We start from the raw sequence: 17328 nt of genomic DNA, 5'->3' as shown, positions 1-17328 counted from the left end.
GCCAAGCATGACGATTTCGCCGGGCTCGATTGGTCTTCCTCGGACCGAACTTCTCGCATTCGCTGAGGATGTGGCATTCTCAAGCAAATCTTGCATGAGCGGGTTGGGAACTAGGCAGAGGGTCACTTGATCATACTTGTGGAAAGCGCTATGGCCAATCCGCCACTGAACTCCAGATCCAGTATAGATCTTTTTCGCCTTGTAGCGCGCTCCCCAGAGGCGACCCTATCGCACTGTATCCATTTGGGTCTTTCTGGGAGGTAGTGCCCTCAAAGTCGCCCTGCATGAGCTCTTGGCGAGCTTGACCCATCTGTGAGGCCGCAGAACTCAAAGACTCGGCCCTAGTAGTCGGCAGTACTGTCCGGACGGTTAGCTACACATTCCCAGCACGGAAGAGCTCGCAAGAGAATACGTACCCCTCTGTACAGATGCAAGGCCGCCATTCAGTCGGGCAGCCTCACGCGAAGACTCGGTCTGCGTATCACCCATGACGCCGGCAGATTCCACGGTGGTGGAAGGGATGTCGAGTGGCAACCTCAAGGTATCCTCGACAGTACGCGAGCGTCCGTGCGAAGCCATGCTCAAAGCCGCGTCCTGCTCGGGCTGCGACTGGGCCGGCGGCATAATCACAGACGTCAACATGGCCTCGGCCTCTCGATTCAGCAAGACGCGGATCACATCCTGCAGGATGACGCTGCTCTGCATTGGCAGCTTGGAGCGGTACCCCAGCAGTTCCTGCAGGCGGTAGATGCGCGTGATGTTCCGTTTCGCTTCCTGCGCTCGGTCAGAGAGAGGGTCTGAAAGCGCGCAGACGACCATGACAATGGCCGAGTTGAAGAGGTTGATGGCCAGGAAGGCGACGAGGTGGGTCTCGGTGGCGAGCTGGGCGAGGTTGGGCAGCTCCGTGACCCGGGAGGTCCTCACCGCTGCGTTCCACCACGTCTCGGAGCTGAAGCTGCCGGGCATGACCATGGACTGGGGCGTGTCGGCCGCGTACGTGGATGGCGTGGAGCCTTGCAAGTTCACGGGCAGAACTCTCGTCAGGTAGTGCACCTGCTGAGCGAAGAAAGGCCGGTGGAGGACAATGACAATGTTATCGTACGTAAGCTGGAGGGACAGGGCCTGGAGCCTGTGCGCCCTCGCCTCTGCAAGACTGTCCACTCGGGTGTCGTTGTTAAGGTCGAGGACTAAATGCGGGGGCAGCCGCTGGTGCCAGTCCCTTAGCTGCTTATCGATTTCCGTGACCATGGCAGCTCGATCGCTCTGAGAGGCTGCTTCGCCGCCACGTGTACCGAAGATGGCCTCAATCATGGGCGAAGCAATTTGGTACAGAGTGTTCAGCTCGCGCTGATAGGCCGAATAATGGATCAGGGTATTAGCGCCGCTGCTGCCGCTGTACTTAAAGGAGGGGTCCTCCAGAACATCGGCTGGCATTGAGACGTTGCAATCTTTCTCATTGATCCCCAGGGGCCGCCCGTAAGTGATGGAAGCGAACCTACGCGTATTCAGTTTTGGCTGCCCGGCGCTGAAAGAGGAGCACTTACCTGTCCCACGTGTAAATGGTCCACCACACTCTCTTCCGCTCCTCGATGGCGCTGGGATCACCCCGAGAGGACTCTCTGTGCAAGCGGAGGGCCTGGGCCATCTTGATGCTTGCGCCCAGCAGAGCGAACGAGACGTTAGGCTTCCCATGGTACACACCGTACGAACCCAGCAGGATGCAAACCTGGACCGAAGTTAGCGAGCAGTCGTCCATCAAATCGAACAGCTGCAGCTCCGTGTGGCGCAGCAGGTCGGAGCTCCAGGCGCGGAAGTCTTCGCCAGGGAAAGCTTCCTCGGCGACGTGCTTCTGAGAGCGGTACCACGCAGCGAGGGCGAGGACTATGGTTAGCAGAGTCAAAAAGCCCTTTTGTGATGGTGAGGCGAAGCCATCAGCAACGCTGTTGTACTCCTTGCGGAACAGCGGCTCGTAGATGACCAGCGAGAACCAGTGCACGAGCTCAAAGTACTCTTCGAGGAGGAACTCTACGACAGGCCGGGATGGCAGGGAGTATCCGAGTATGGCAGATATGGGGCGAACATCGCGAGTAGCAGCGGGAGGGGCTCCACGGGCGAGGTTTTCTCCGTCAGGGATGGCCGAGCAGACCCTCAGGTCCATGTCCCGACTCCCCAGCTGGAATATCTACAAAGGACTCGATCAGCCGGGACCGGGCCAGCTTAAAGGCAGAGCAATTACCCTGCGGGTAATGCCCATGGTCGAGTCGGCTTCGCCATAGTCGTCGACGTGGGACATTTCACGGACTGACACGGGGGTCCGGGCAGGTTGATCCACCTCGGGCACATCCCGAGTGGTGTTGCTCGTGCGGGCATCTCCCGAGGCGGACTCTGCAGGCTGGCGATTGGTGCTGGGATTCGAGAGCTTTTGCCGCCTGGTCCGGTCAACTACCGCGGCCGCAGCCTAGGACCGGAGAATATACTTAGCGCGCGGCTGCGTGGGCCCAGAATCGGACACGCACTCGGCCTCGGCGCGGACGCAGAGAGTGCATGGACGGAAGAGGTCGCACTTGGCATGTGGTCAGCGCAAGGGATGGCAAAAATGCGGGGCTGGTCACGCACGCGGCTCTTGTGGCGACGGCAGCGCTGGCAAGCCTTGCTGACCTTTCCGGCGGAGGACATCTGGGGCTGATTCGACGGCGGGACAGTGCGGGTATCCATTTTGGAGCGGTTGCACAAGACAAGTTCGAAGGGGCATGGGTATTTAGCTGGCCGATCCCGCGACCCGCCGGAGCAGCGCCGGCGGCATCTCAAGAGGCCACGGCGCCCGCTAGGCAATTACCGCCTCCAACTCCGCTTCTTCCCCGCCTACTCCAGCTTTGTTGACGTCTTGTCTCGCCTGAGGCTCGGCTTAGCGGAGGTGAGCTGCAGTGTGCTTCCCTGTGCCTTGTCGTCTTCTGTTAGTCTGTGTAACAACTCTGACTGAGCAGACAGAGTAGACCGGACCACCGAAACCGGACCTGGCCATGGACCCCCAACCTCAAAACAGCAGCGTTTGAAGAACAACATGGATAGGGGAAAAATCTAATTTTTTTTACAACGATCTATCATAACGTCATCCCTTATTCTATCCCAGCCCCTGTCTCCGTTCATAACCGGCTCGAAGCATCGGCGGCCTTGACGCCTGGCCCATAAATCATAGTTTTGATCCCTTCCCGCCTGGCCACACCCTGAAAGGCCTTCTCGGCCTCGGAAAACGAGTATCTGTGCGTGATGAGCTCGGCCACGCTGACCGAGCCCCTGCGGACGAGATCGATGGCAAGAGCGTAGTCGCCAGGCCCGTAGCGGAAGCTTCCCTTGAAGTTGACCTCCTTGTCGCAGACCAGGCCGATGGGGAAGTGCACCTGCGACGAGCCCAAGCCGGCCTGCACAAAGGTGCCGCCGCGCTTCAGTGCCGACACGCCCTCGCCGATGCACGACTGGACGCCCGTGGCCTCGATGACGACGTCGAAGCCATCGGCGAGCCCCATCTGCGCCACGACCTTCGCTGCCAGATCCGTCTGGCCCGGCTGTATCAGCACCGTCTCGACGCCGGCATACTCGCGGGCGAAGGCCAGCCTCGGCTCGTTGATGTCGGCCACGGCCACGGCGGCGGCGCCAAAGGCCCTGGCGACGGCGCAGACCAGCAGGCCGATGGGCCCGGCGCCGAAGACGAGGACGGAGAGGCCCGGCGCGAGGCCGGCCAGCTTGCTGCAGTGGACGGCGACGCTCAGCGGCTCCATCAGGGCGCCCTCCTCGAACGACAGGGCGGCGGGCAGGCGGAAGCAGCACTCCTCGGGCAGCGTGTAGAAGGTGGCGAGGGTGCCATCGTGCGGCGGCGTGGCGGCGAAGCGCATCGAGGCGCACAGGTTGTAGCGGCCAGCGCGGCAGTAGCTGCACACGTTGCACGAGCTGCCTGGCTCCAGCGCCACGCGGTCGCCCACGGCCAGCCCGCTGCCCACCTCCGGTCCCGTGGCCACGACGATGCCCGACGACTCGTGGCCGAGGACGATGGGCTGCGTGACTTCGTAGGGTCCGACCCGGCCGTGTTGCCAGTAGTGGACCTGCACGTATGTCAGCCAGAGGGAGAGATATGGGGGTGTGGTGCTCACATCCGACCCGCAGATGCCGGTAGCTACGACTCTTATGAGGACATCCCTTCCTGTGACGGCCGTCGGTACGGGTCGTTGCTCGTAGTAGAATTCTCCGCCCGGACGCAGAACGAAGGCATCGTTGACCTGTTGCTCAGAAGGTCAATATTCTTCTCAATCCTCAGCATCATACCAGCTTACCTCGGGGGTCTCGGTCTGATTGGCAATGCTGTAAGCCATCTTGAAAGGAATTGGTCGCTTTTTCCTCGAGGGCGCCGGGCCGGTATACATATGTGCCATTATCTAGTGGTGCTGAGCAGTTCGTGAGCGCTGCGAGCTCAACGAACCCCTGCATCCTCTCCGCCGGCCGCGTTGAGGACTGCCTTTCCTACCATTCCGCCGGGGTTGACGTTTGGGTCCTCCGCCGGCCCAGTCTCGAAAGCTCCGGCGGAGAGTGAGAAGTTGAACCCCGCACGCGCTAGACAGCACTTCTTAATTTAGCGAGTCAACACAACCACAGCCTTCCGAACATCCACCGTTGAAAGGACGGATTACGATCTCTCGGCTATCCTGGTCGTTCATCCACAAGTCCCCTCATGTTCCGATGTTGTACCTACAGACGACGGCACGGACGAGAAACCAAAAACGACTGTAGGAAAAGGATCTCTGGAGTCACCCTGCCGAGTATCAGCCACGACTCCTGTCTAAAGATCGGACGTGCAGGTCCTGCGGATCCAAGAAAGCGTGCATGAATGCGATATGCTGGTGAGTATTACGTATTACGGACTATGTGCTTAACTGTCGACGACCGTTCCCATGACTCCAACCACCGCTTCTAATACCCGGTGCCGTTCCCCCTCACCACGTCCATCTGATAAGTCTTCGCATACTCGACGCCGTTCTGGTACTCGCCCTCGAGCTGCGGCAGCGGCGTGTCCAGCCACACCTTCTGGATCCTCCTCGCGCTTTGCAGGAACCTGCGCTCGATGTCCGTCCTGTTCTGGCCCGCCGGCAGCACCAGCCGGCCGTCGCGCTTCCGCCACTGGCCGTCGACGAGCACGTGCTGCACGTCGCCGACGTGCGAGTGCAGGATGACGGCGGCGACGGGATCGACCCATCCGAGCATGTTGGGCGACGAGCCGTCGAAGACGACGACGTCGGCCTTTGCGCCCTCGCGCAGCACCCCCACGTCGTCCCTGCGCAGCGCCAGCCCGCCCGCCCGCGTCGCCAGCAGGAACGCCTGGTTGACGCTCATCGGGCTGGTCGTCGGGATGCGCCACCCCTGCAGCGTGCGCCGGAAGAACTGCAGCCGCACCGCCTGCAGCCACATGCGCGCCTGGCCCACCATGTCGGTCGAGTACGTGAAGTGCGTGTCCACCCCCAGCGCCGCCTGGTCCTGCGCCAGCGACGTGTCGACGTGGTCGTGCCCGTAGTGCATCTCCGACTCGGGCGTCGTCGACACGTAGTGGTTGTGTTGCCGCAGCAGCGCCACGTCGTCGGCGCTGATGTAGCTGGCGTGCGAGAAGACGATTGGGAACGTCGTGTTGAGGAAGTCGAGCTGCTGCAAGAGCGACGGGCTGTTGGCGTCGAACCACGGCCCGCCGAGGAAGTGCGTCGTGAAGGCCGAGATGTTGGACGTTCTGTGTCTTGTCAGCCGCCTGAGCCCAAAAGGGGGGAAACGAGCTCGTACTTGGCGAGATCGATGATGGACTGGATTTCCTCGGACGAGCCAGACGCGAATGCGTCGTAGGCCATGCCCATCTCGACCAGACTCTTGCCCAGCCGCTCGTTCTGGTTCAGTTCCTTGAAGTTGGCCACCTGCTCCGCAATGGAGAAGCCATTGGACAGCTCGTGGAAGGCGTAGCACCACCACATGCGCACCCCGCTGTCCATGGAAGCCTTCAGGTACGCTGCCGACGTGTCGTTCGAGAACGTGGCGTGGGCGTGCTCGAGGATGGACGTGACGCCCGAGTTGAGCGCCTCGTATATTCCCACAAGCTGGCCCAGGTACACATCGTCGGCACCGAAGACGGTTGAGGCCTGAGTAAACTCCCCATATCGCGAGAAGTACTCAGCAAGCGTGGTGTTCGAGCCCAACGTCTTGTACGCTGTCTGCCAACCGTGACGGTGCGTGTCGACAAATCCAGGCGAGATGATTTTGTCTTCCGCAGAGATCCTCTCGGTGCCGGAGGGGATGGTGACATCCTGCGAGGAGTCGAAAATGGCCGCGATCCTATCCCCAGTTATGAGCACCGACGTGTTCCGGAGAACCTTGAGACTCTGGCTTGCGTCGTCGAATGAGATGACCGTTCCCCGCTCAAACAGAGTCGAATTGGCCGACGCTGCAGTCGAGGCGAGCAAGGCGATGCAGGCCTGCCACAGGGCCACGTTTTTCCGGTTTTGAAATGCCATGACAAGAGAGTTGAGAGTTTGATGGTTTGCCTCAACCACCACTCCGAACACTTTCTTATACATTTTCTTCAGTCCGGACATATCGGCACTGGCACATTCGGTGCAGGTCTCTGACCCTTGAGCGGTCTGATGATGGTATCATGATTAGTGGAGGCAGCATTTCCGCCTGCAGCGTCCATGCTGACACGAGGATCAAATATTGACGCATCCTGGTTGGCTGTTGGCGCATCTGCCATCGCCGAGAGCAGATGTCTGACAGGGTGCGGGAATTGACGGACGTCTAATCGGACTTGGTGATTCCTCTGTGTTCCGTTCAGCAATTCTGCGAGGCACGGGTGATGAGATCTGCCGCCAAGACGGACAGCCACCCCTGCTCTGTACGTGACGTCAGCACCCCTCCGTCTGCACCCCTCGTGACGCTGCCGCTGACCGATTCACTCTTCAATCGTGCTTCTCCGAAATGGGCAATTGGCCATGTTTGCACTGCTGCGCCAAATCCGACGTCCGTCGGATTTGCGGATATACAGCTGTGAGCACCGCACAACGCACAAGGCGTGTGTTACGCACCACCACGTGGAGACTGCTGTGGAACTTCTCGAATTCGGATTTATCGGCTACCGGTCTGCATTTGGTAACAAGTACCCTTTTAGTTCTGCACAGCATGGCGCTCGCTCTGAGCAGAATGCCCACAACCTGATCCACCCGTCGTGCTTGTCCAGCCTCGTCCACTCAACCTTCCTCGCCTTAGCCGTAGATCCGATTGTTGCTCATCGCCCATATAAAGAATCCCCGGCCGCCCCAGTCGAATACCTCCGGATTGCCTCCGTACTTGGCGACGACGCGAGCCTGTACCGGCTTGCTGTCCTTCGCCACTCGACCAGGTCGATCTCGTCGGCCGTGGTGTCGGCCCTATCCTTGGTCTTCTCGAAGGGCGGCTCGGAAGCATGGATCGGCTGGGCAGTGCCAGTGAATATTCGCCGCTCCCGGTTTTCTGCTCACCTTGAGGCCAGAGTACTTGCCAGGCTCGGCCAGAAGTAGCGCCATACGATGACATCTCCGTTGCAGTGGTTGAATGCCTCGTTCTCACAGTGATCCGATATCGCCGTCCAGACGCTCATGTCGGCAATTCTCGGGGCGTACGACTGGTTGTCGATGGAATCGTAGAAGAATTCTTTGCCGGGGAACAAGCTAATTCCATCAAGTTCACGGGAGATCGAGAAGTACAATGCCGTGGTGGGCGCCTCGGACATATCGACGGTCAAACGGTATACCCGAACGCATTTTGAGGGCCAGCTTACAATGAGGCATAAATCCGACAATGCCGTTCGGACTGGTGATTTTATATGTCCAGTCATTCCGACACTTCTAGACCACAAACATATCATCCTCCTGAATGTAGTAGAAGTTCAGGCCATGGTCCTTGTAGTGCGGGAATTTTTCGGTGAGTGGGACTGCGACTGGCCCGAGATGGTCGCCGTAGTGCTGCGAGCACGGCCAGTCTTTTGCACTCCCTGTTTCACGTATGCTAACCCCTCCGCCGGTCTGCAGGTATATTATCCCCAGCTTCAGGCAGACCTTACCAATCACATCGATGAACTTCTCGAACAGGGGCACGTTCATGTCACGCAACTTCGAGAAATCATCGATGTGCACGTAGGAGGTAAGGAAGGCATGCATCACGTCCTCGCAACCGTGCATCAGTCTCGCCGCCGTCTCTTCTTGTGGAGCGAGAAAGTCGGCGGCGAGGAACTAGATTCATGCAGTAGTTTGGGAGCTCCCGCCACGAGTATATGACGATTTTTTCCCCGTAAAGAGGTCCATTTTAGCTCATCGGGAGATTGCCTCGGTAGTATATTGGAGTCTGGGGAAAGTAAACACTCTGATGGCGAGGTACCATTCCGATTTGGGCGTGCGGATGAGATGCTCGACAATGGCATAACCGCTGATGCCATTCGTTGCACTGACGAACGCGTCCTTAGCGGACTTTGGATTTTAAAGTGAGCTGTTCATCTTGTTGACTGATTGGTGGGCTGATGGAATATGTCCGAGCTGCAGTCAGATTTTCCCGAACGGAAGCGATTCCTGTAGCACCACCCAAACGATCTTCGCAAAACTCATTTGAAGACTACTTCCTTGCAGACGAATGCTGAATCCCGGCCCAGTTTCTCATAAATAGAGAAACTGTGGGACTGAGAATGATTTGCACTCCAAAGGATGCAATTCATTCACTAGCGATTAGTCTCATCGTGGTTACACAGACGTCTTACCCAACGACACTCCTCGCAGCCTGGCTTTGAATTCATTTGTCGAGAAACACATCACAACAGTTCCAAAGAGCATCAGAACAAGTTTACAAACGAATTCAAAACACCCTTTTCGTTTCTCTCAGCTCCAAGAGGTGCATTCCTGGTTGTATGAGACGGCCGACACTGAGCAGCGTGCAACAGATCGTCGCGCCGAGCAGTCCGATCTCCAGCCTGACCAATGGCATCCTTACCTTGCATCCGGCCAAGCACGCTTATTCGCACCAACATATGCCTTGGATTCGCCGTAGAGGACAATGCAACCTTCTCGAAATTTCGCGGCATTTGCTGATCAATGGCTGAAAATAGTTTTAGAAAAGCCAACCATGTTTTGGAAGCCTTCCACTACGGACACGCAACTTCACGCTTTCCGGGCCCTACCCGGCCACCTCGTCCTTGGCTTGCTCTACGAGCTATTATTTGTGGGTTAAGGAGAAGAAATTCAACAAAGAGCATGGGCGGTTGTCTTTATTTATGGCCACTTGACTCGCACATGCCATGTGAACGGCGGTTTCACCGCCACAAGTTTAACGTTCGGAGCGGGCCGCATTCATCCTTTAGTCTAACCCATGAGGTAAGGCGGTCAATCGGAGCAGAACGAAGTAGGGCAGTGGTTGATTGCCTCGAATATGTGAATATTTCGTGACTAGACTAGACCAACTCTGATTTGACTATGGCAATGTCTTCAGGTTCTTTCGGGATACCCGAAACTGGATGGATGACATAGCCTTTTCTTAGCGTGGCTGGTTGATACGTTGGGTGCATCTCTAGCGTACCAGTTGAGGCTATGGCAACACCCCCGGCTGAGGTCGTGGGAAAACAGATACCGTTGAGGCAAAGTCCATCTACCCAATAGCTAAATTCTTCAATAAGTGCGATCTACGAGAAATTCCATTGAAAGTCTTCCATGAGCAGAAAATGCATCTTCAAGGATCCTTGGCTTCGGTTTAAAGACTTGTAATCTATCCGAGCATCGTATCTAGTATTTCGTTACTGCGAAGGGATGAATGAGTGTCCGTCTTCTCCCAACACCCTTGATAGCCATACCATATGAACCAGCACTACCATTCATAAAAAATCCTGTACCTACCATTTTTTCCGTTGTCATTTCCCATCAATTAAGCATTACCGACCCCCTTGATCCTAACCCTTTCCTCTCCTCATCTCCTTTCTCGGCTGCAACCCATCACGCCCACTTCCCCAGCAAACTCATCAACGCCATCCCGGCCACCAGCGACACCAGGGCGACCGAGGTCCTCGCCAGCCCCGCCTTCGCCAACGGGCCGTCATGCATCCAATCGCCGGCCCACATCTCGACCAGAGCGACCCAGGCCAGGATGCCGGCTGACACGGCGTCGAGGGTGCCGATAGCGATAAGGGTGGACGGGTCGTTGCCATTGAAGCGGTCGAGCACGCCGATGCCGATGGCCATGCCGACGGGGGTGACGAGGGCAAAGAGAGCGCCCATAACGAGCTTGGTGGTCATGGTGACGGGCTGGGTGCCGGGGACGAGCAGCGAAGAAGAAGGGGAAGGGAGCTCGGCGATACGTGCGCCCAGGGCGATGCCCTCGAAGGCTTGATGGAAAATGATGACGACGAAGAGTGTGAGGAAGAAGGAGTCGCCGGAGACGACCAGGGTAAGGCCGATGACTGTGTCCGGAGGGCGTGTTTGTCAGCATTTGGTTGGTGCATTTTGGAGGAAGGGGGGAAAGCTTACGCAGGGAATGGAAAATAATGCCGGTTTCCATGACCGTTACGGCGAGCTTCTCCTGCCCGGGGTGCACGTGGGTGAGGGAGTTGCCACAACCGGCAAGTGTGGTGAGAGTGTTGGCGGGGGCCTGTTTGTCGCCACTCTCAAGGCTGCCTCCGCCAGTCTCGTGGTGGTGATCTGACGAACTAACGGACGAGTTGGTTCCAGGGGCGTTTTTGTCGTTCCTCCAGAAGAGCAGCCGGGCTCCAAGGTACTCGGTCAGGAAAGCGAGGAAAATACCGGCCATCATGATGGCGGCGGCTGTGCCTTCGTACTCGACCGGGTATTCAATGCATTCATTCGTGAGCATCAGGGTGGCATGAGTCAAGAGCTGTAGAGCATTAGCTTGAAGTCGGGTTGCCAGGCCGATTGATATGCTTACGTGGATGAATGCAGTTGACACCATGACGCCGGTGCCAAATTGCTTGAGGATCATCAAGCAGAAGTTGACGGCACTGTTCTGGAGATACGACCCCAGCAATATCGGTGCAAAGACAGCTAGTTCTGTCAGCAAGAGAATTCAGATCTGGTGTTGGACATACCAATAGCACTTGTTACGAGAACGACGAAGAGGAGACCGATTCGGAGCGGGACGTTGTATTCTCTGTCAGTGCGCTCGCACGACCTCGTGCCCCCGCTTTCTGATTCTCCCGCTCCCACGCAGTGTCTTTTCGAGGTTGTGATTAGCATATTCCTTGGACTTAGATCGAAGAACATGAATTGCACTTACTCAACGCCGGCATGGAAGTGGCAGTTCTGACCCTCTTGGCTCGAACTCGAGCTCTCGGTGGATTCTTCTTCATGGTCATGATCCTCGGACGCTTCGGCACCTTCTGGCACAACGACGTATTCCTCGCCCGTGTCGTCAAAGCAGTACCTGTCCGTCTGTTAGATTCGGCAGCACCGGGTGGTTGCAAGTTCAAGTTCATACATTTCGGTGCCATGCGAGTGACAACCGGTGTATTGCGCAGGAAGCTCTTCAGTCGCGGTGGCTGTGTTCATGACCTGGAATTCAGAAGTGCCAGCCATGCAGTACCTGAATGGTGGTCAGCATTGGCAAAGCATGTAGGAAGGCGTTGACTGTACTGAATTGTCTCGTGCATATGGCAAGAGGTAACTGCTGTTATGGACGAGCTCGAAGACGTGGCAGCCGTTGTTGAAGCCGCAGTGGTAGCAGGTGCGGTAGACGCAACTGTTGACGAAGCATAAGAAGTCCAGAGGACGCTTGATCCATCTTGGTCAAGACACCACCTGTGGAATTTTCCCGGTCAGTAAATCCAAAAGGAAAATAAACAAGGAGGCTCGAGCTCGCCTTTCGTTCCCAATGCGGGAGCATGCAGACAGCAACACCGTCTGGGACTGGGCCAGGGTGGCTCCGTATGCAAGCAACAGCAGCCTCGTGCTGAGAGCCATGGTTGCGTTGGGGGTGAAGACGGTGCAAGGGCGGAGGAAGAGCGAGAAAGACGTGCTTGGACTACTTTAAGGACATAGGTATGAGCAAGCCGTACCGGAAAAGCAAGGCAGCTTTGAGCGTCTTGGCACGCCAAGCAGCCCGCCGAGCAGGCGGAGTGCAAAACTGGGGCCAGGCTGACATGTTAGCAGCGGAGGGTGGGTGTGGCCAATAAGGGCCGGCAGGATCGCGGTTCTACGGTGTGTGGGCGCCCCGGTTTGAGCACCTTGATGTCCCGCCGGAGTCCCCGCGCTATTTGTCTCGCGCCCTGACTCTCAGCCGCCCCATGGAACCGCAAACTTCCACTCCGCCTTTCCTCAGAACTGTTTCATCGACTACGCTGCGCTGGTGTTTCTCCGAGTGCGCGGTACCCGGGCCTGTCCAAAACGGGAAATGCGTTATACAGGCGGCTCAAAAGCGTGCGCTCGCGTGTCACGGCGACGCCATTACAAACCATGACTACACGCCGAATCGGCAAATGCTGTTGGTGGCACCGGCGCTGGCTTGGCCTTCTTGGAACCTCCACCTACCATGCCGCAACTGTGCTGATGCCCGCGCCTGCACACTTGACTTCCGTCTTGGCTGTGGCCGCCTTTTCTGCCCATCAGCAGCTCGTGTCTGCCGGTACTCGCAAACTTGCTTCTTTTTCGACCTTTTCGTCATTCAGCCCACTCGCTTGTGGGAGCCAGCATCGGAGAACGCCTATGCGTCCTTCCTTGCAAGCCGGTTGCCACCTTGGCGAGGACAGCAAGGTAGCATTCAGTAAGATGCATCGAGAGTGACCTCTTGTCTGGCGAATATATAAAGAACCGCTTTCCAGGGCCAGTGACAATCCCTACCTCTCGTCCTCTCCCCACGAGCGCTTCTCAGCCAGTCGAACCCCCGCCCAGCCTCAACCATGAAGCAAGCTCTCCTCAGCGCCCTCCTTGCCTCCTTGGCTTTCAACCCGCTTGCTTCAGCAGCTAGCCCTCGTGCCAGGCGTGAGGTCGTCACCGTCACCGAGACCGTCACTGGCTCCAACCCGGGCGCGACACCGTTTGACTGGGCTGCTGGCGCGACGACTGACTACCCCATCCATTCCTCTTGCAACGCCACTGAGCGTGCTCTGCTCACAAAGGGTTTGAACGAGGCCATCAAGCTGGCCCAGCACGCCAAGGAGCACGTCCTGCGCTTTGGCAACAGCTCGGAGTTCTACACCAAGTACTTCGGCGAGGCACCCACCGGCGAGGTTATTGGATGGTACGAGAGGATCGTTAGTGCCGACCGCGGTGGCATCTGGTTCCGCTGCGATGACATTGACGGCAACTGCCACCAGGACGGTAAGTCGCGCCCCGATGCTCGTCATGCCCCCGCTCACATTCAGACGCACAGGCTGGGGCGGCCACTGGCGCGGTGAGAACGCAACCGACGAGACCGTCATTTGCTCTCTGTCCTACGAGACGCGCAAGCCGCTCGAGGGCATGTGCGGCTACGGCTACACTGTCGCCTCGGGCAAGCTCAACTTCTACTTCGCCGCCGACCTGATCCACCGTCTGTACCACCTGCCGGCCATCGGCGAGGCCATCGTCGAGCACTATGCCGACACGTACGCCGAGTGCCTCGAGCTGGCCAAGACCAACCCCGCCGACGCCGTGCGCAACACGCACACGCTGCAGTACTTTGCCCTCGACGTCTACGCCTACGACATCGCTCTGCCGGGTGAGGGCTGCACAGGCAGAGACACGTCCGCTTCCGAGTCTTCTTCTGCCTCGGCGTCTTCGACCCCGGCGCCGACTTCTTCTCCCACGACCACTCCCGCGCCCTCGGTCTCTGCTGAGTCCGCCGCTGCCGGTCAGGAGTGCCACACCCACAGCGATGGCATCGTCCACTGCATTGCCGACGAGACTGCTACGCCTACGTCGACTAGCTCTGAGGCTGCCTCTACTACCGCCGATGCTCCCGCTGTAAGTTCTCGTTTGCTTTGCTTTGCTTGAGCTATGTTGATATGCTAACGGAAAAACTCAGGAGTGCCACACGCACGCCGACGGTGTTGTGCACTGCGCATAAATTCTTAATTAGAAGCAATTCGGAGAGATTCAAAGAGTGAGAGACGGAGTAAAAAATGATGGTACGGTAATGATAATGGGTATTTTAGGCTATTCAAAAATTCGAAGGGATGGATATAGACCGCTGTAACGACTAACGAGTTACGCATCACACTCATTAATAATGCAATACAAGCATCCTCCTCTACCGGAGGCTCAAAGATCTGGCTCCAGACAGTATGATGTTGCAACCAACCTCCGTGTGGTCTTCCAGCAGGTATACATGCCGGCTGTTACCATCGTTGACTGTCACCCAGACCATGCAAAATACTTTACAATAACAGCAGAAAGGCACTGCCACCTTTGCCAGGAACAGGCCCTATTGCAGGTCATGGAGTTGCTGGAAATGGCTTCGGGACGTGGGCAGTCTCGTTCACGAAGAAATATTTCGAAACACTTGAGTATAGTTTGGGGGGAAATGCCCGAGAAACTTAGGTCCCAAGGTCTTCTTCCTTAACCACTACAGACGCATGCCAAATAAGGACCAGATGTCAGCAACAAAGCAGATATTGACTCACGCCTCGCTCACGTCGAGCTCACAGGCGCTACATTACGCTTTAGATATGAAGCAATTGATATACTCTGTCCAGGATGGGCACTTGATCGGTAAGAGTTGATATCTGGTCAATGCGAATGAAAGATAACAACAGCTGAACCAGGGAAACTCATACCCGAGAGATTGGCGTCGGTTGTCTTGCATGCTGCTGGTGTAGAGTATTGTCCGTTTGGTTATACCTCTTATGCTTGAGGCTACTACCTAGAGCTGCATGAGGAAAATGACAGAATTATGAGGGGATACCTCCCGAAAAGCGCTGTCTTGACTCCCCTCCGGGTTATTGCGGCGTGCGGGAGTTCTGATTGGCTGCAGGCACCCTCATCATATCTGTGTCTCTTCTCTCGTCCCTGTGCGATTCGGTGGAGGAATTGAGACCTGGCTAAGAGTTTCCGTGTGGTTTTTGTCCGTAGACGACATAACTAAATCCCAGGTCAGCAGCGAACCCCCAGCCTAACGGAATATTCGAACTCACAAGGGAACCCAGGCGTGTATCCTATTCGAATTAAGCTCCTTCCGCATCCTCGCAAGCAGCACCTCCATCTGCTCCCTCGTCATGCCCAACTGCTTCGTGACACCCCTCACCAAGAAGGCTTCGCCGCCCTCGACCACGTTGAGCCGCTCAAGGGCGCCGATCGTCTTCAGCCGTTTGTCCTTTGGCCACTCACTGGACGGCATCTTGAACAGGCGCTGCTCAACATTCACATATCCGGCGTCCTCGAGGAAGTGCTTGTAGCGCTTCGGGTCGAGGAAATCGACGCCCATGGCCTCGCCGATGCGGCGAAAGACGCTGCAGGCCTCGACGTAGGCGCAGTCGGGCGGCATGGAGCCGTCGTCGCACTCGGGCACGGGCATCATGCAGGCCAGCTCGGTCCAGCCGCCGGGCCGCAGGTGGGCGAAGGCGGTGCGGGCGAAGGCGGCCCAGTCGCGGACCGTCATGAAGCCGTCGCGGCAGTGGATGAGGTCGAAGCTGGCGTCGGCGAACTGCCACTGCGGCGAGTTGCAGTCCTCGAGGATGAAGGAGCAGTTGGGCGGCACCCACGTCGGCTGCACGGGCGCGATGTCGGTCGCCACCACCTCGGCCGCCGTGTACTTGTCGGCCATGTCGATGGCCCAGATGCCCGTGCCCGTGCCGATGTCGAGGATGCGCTGCGGCTTGGCCGGCAGTGGCGCGAGGTGCAGCTTGTCGTCCGTCAGGAGCGTGTATTTGTGGTGCTGCATGTCGAGCCGGTCCTGTTCGCGCTCGTCCACCGGCATGGCGTACTCTGTTGCGCGGAATTAGGGGGGTACGCTTTTACTCTGATCGTCTACTTACCGTTCTCGCCGTACACGGCGTATATTCTACCATTCTCCTCCATGCCTTTTCTAATTTCGGACTTGATCGAGGTCAGCGTGCTGGACGCGCTAGACTCGGCGTAGCCATCGTCGTTATTCTCGGCCGCCGTGTCGACCTCAATTGCGCCGGCTGCCTGTTCGGTGGACATGCTTTGCGATACGAAGTTCGAAGTGCTGCTGAAATTTTTCTGCACGGATTTCAGCACGCGGGGTCACATCCAAGTGCTTTATAGAAACTACATATGCCCCACCAAGATTGCTGTGCCGCACTGTCCCGCGCAGCTGGTTCACCCTGGGCCACGTCGCCTATTCTGAAGCGGCTATGTCCCGGTGTTTCCTACGCGAGTAAAGCAGTGCCGCGAAGACGCAGCCGGAAAATCATTGGTCGTACCACGCGGCGCGGCGTAGCGGAGCTTTATACCCCGAAAGGTAAGTGACAGCACAGATGCGACAGGGCTCGCATGTCGGATGGCGTTTTGTTCCACTAATAAATAGAGTCAGAATGACCAACGTTGCAATTGCTGGGGGAAGTCGGCAAGACGTTGGCTGAGGTGCTGGCTTCAAATCCGAAGAACAAGGTCTTCGTACTTTCTCGAGAGGTGGGTGTATTCCACTGTTATTGGTCTCCATAGAGTACTGAGAGTACTCAAGAGGCAAGCGACCGATGGGCAAATGTCCATGTCAACTACGATGATGTTGAATCTCTCCAAAAGACATTCGAGGCCAACGAAGTTGACACAGTCGTCTCTTGCCTAGGCTCGTATGGCGGCGAGTCTTCCGGAAGAGCCGAGATGAATCTTGTACGGGCAGCTCACGCATCAACGTCGACTAAACGCTTCATCTCGAACAATTGGGGCATCCCCGTGCCAGGCGCTTCATACCGGAATGCAGCGGTTGAGGAAGTGAAGAAAACTGGTCTGCAGTGGACCCTCTTCTTCAATGGCTATTTGATGGACTACTTCGGAACCCCTCGCCTCAAGTCCCACATGCCAGGCCCACCTCCATTCGTCAATGTTGCCAACAAAGTGGCTGCAATCCCCGGATCGGGAAATGAGCCTGTCATTTTCCACGTCACTTACGACAGTGAGGAGCGTCTGGAAAGGGGGGGATGTCACTGATATCCCAGGCTTCGAGAATTTCGATAGATTCGGAACCAAGGAACAGCGGGCCAAGTTCTTCGCCATTATTGGCTTAATTATGGTCGCTGGCGACTGGGATCTGCCGTCCAAAACCTCGCTAAACGTCAAGTTCCCCAACATCAAGCCTCTGTCGGCCAGGAAGATCCTCGAGCAAGCTTAGAGGGGAAGTTAAGAGACA

The 17328-nt window shown here is 57.2% G+C and overlaps 7 protein-coding genes across 7 annotated transcripts; 2 read left to right on the top strand and 5 right to left on the bottom strand.

Annotated features, from left to right (window-relative positions):
- Positions 1 to 148: 148 nt before the first annotated feature.
- On the bottom strand, positions 149 to 2715 carry LTHEOB_10089 (C6 transcription factor; the record flags this gene model as incomplete). Its single annotated transcript, XM_035506695.1, has 6 exons — positions 149 to 357; positions 417 to 1495; positions 1545 to 2182; positions 2237 to 2429; positions 2517 to 2563; positions 2617 to 2715. 6 exons carry the CDS (start codon positions 2713 to 2715, stop codon positions 149 to 151), a joined length of 2265 nt encoding a protein of 754 aa, XP_035368127.1.
- A 428-nt stretch (positions 2716 to 3143) lies between these two features.
- LTHEOB_10088 (Sorbitol xylitol) lies at positions 3144 to 4364 on the bottom strand (the record flags this gene model as incomplete). Its single annotated transcript, XM_035506694.1, has 4 exons — positions 3144 to 3178; positions 3224 to 4097; positions 4146 to 4271; positions 4326 to 4364. The coding sequence occupies 4 exons, from the start codon at positions 4362 to 4364 to the stop codon at positions 3144 to 3146; spliced, it is 1074 nt and encodes a 357-aa protein (XP_035368126.1).
- Positions 4365 to 4959: 595 nt separating this feature from the next.
- On the bottom strand, positions 4960 to 8213 carry LTHEOB_10087 (Amidohydrolase; the record flags this gene model as incomplete). The annotated part of the gene is made up of 7 exons (XM_035506693.1): positions 4960 to 5764; positions 5815 to 6662; positions 7104 to 7158; positions 7347 to 7445; positions 7536 to 7724; positions 7915 to 8018; positions 8067 to 8213. The coding sequence occupies 7 exons, from the start codon at positions 8211 to 8213 to the stop codon at positions 4960 to 4962; spliced, it is 2247 nt and encodes a 748-aa protein (XP_035368125.1).
- Positions 8214 to 10025: 1812 nt separating this feature from the next.
- On the bottom strand, positions 10026 to 11692 carry LTHEOB_10086 (Zinc/iron permease; the record flags this gene model as incomplete). Its single annotated transcript, XM_035506692.1, has 7 exons — positions 10026 to 10489; positions 10557 to 10920; positions 10972 to 11087; positions 11132 to 11256; positions 11320 to 11466; positions 11521 to 11625; positions 11676 to 11692. The coding sequence occupies 7 exons, from the start codon at positions 11690 to 11692 to the stop codon at positions 10026 to 10028; spliced, it is 1338 nt and encodes a 445-aa protein (XP_035368124.1).
- Positions 11693 to 12937: 1245 nt separating this feature from the next.
- LTHEOB_10085 (Major allergen Asp) lies at positions 12938 to 14085 on the top strand (the record flags this gene model as incomplete). Its single annotated transcript, XM_035506691.1, has 3 exons — positions 12938 to 13358; positions 13411 to 13982; positions 14044 to 14085. The coding sequence occupies 3 exons, from the start codon at positions 12938 to 12940 to the stop codon at positions 14083 to 14085; spliced, it is 1035 nt and encodes a 344-aa protein (XP_035368123.1).
- A 973-nt stretch (positions 14086 to 15058) lies between these two features.
- Positions 15059 to 16160, bottom strand: LTHEOB_10084 (Methyltransferase type 11; the record flags this gene model as incomplete). Its single annotated transcript, XM_035506690.1, has 3 exons — positions 15059 to 15098; positions 15152 to 15941; positions 15992 to 16160. 3 exons carry the CDS (start codon positions 16158 to 16160, stop codon positions 15059 to 15061), a joined length of 999 nt encoding a protein of 332 aa, XP_035368122.1.
- Positions 16161 to 17022: 862 nt separating this feature from the next.
- On the top strand, positions 17023 to 17310 carry LTHEOB_10083 (NmrA-like family protein; the record flags this gene model as incomplete). The annotated part of the gene is made up of 1 exon (XM_035506689.1): positions 17023 to 17310. One exon carries the CDS (start codon positions 17023 to 17025, stop codon positions 17308 to 17310), a length of 288 nt encoding a protein of 95 aa, XP_035368121.1.
- Between the last annotated feature and the right edge of the window lie 18 nt (positions 17311 to 17328).

This window comes from Lasiodiplodia theobromae (genome assembly GCF_012971845.1).
Source record: "Lasiodiplodia theobromae strain AM2As chromosome Unknown scaffold_36, whole genome shotgun sequence".
NCBI lineage: Eukaryota > Fungi > Ascomycota > Dothideomycetes > Botryosphaeriales > Botryosphaeriaceae > Lasiodiplodia > Lasiodiplodia theobromae.
This window is presented reverse-complemented; position numbering and strand designations above follow the sequence as displayed.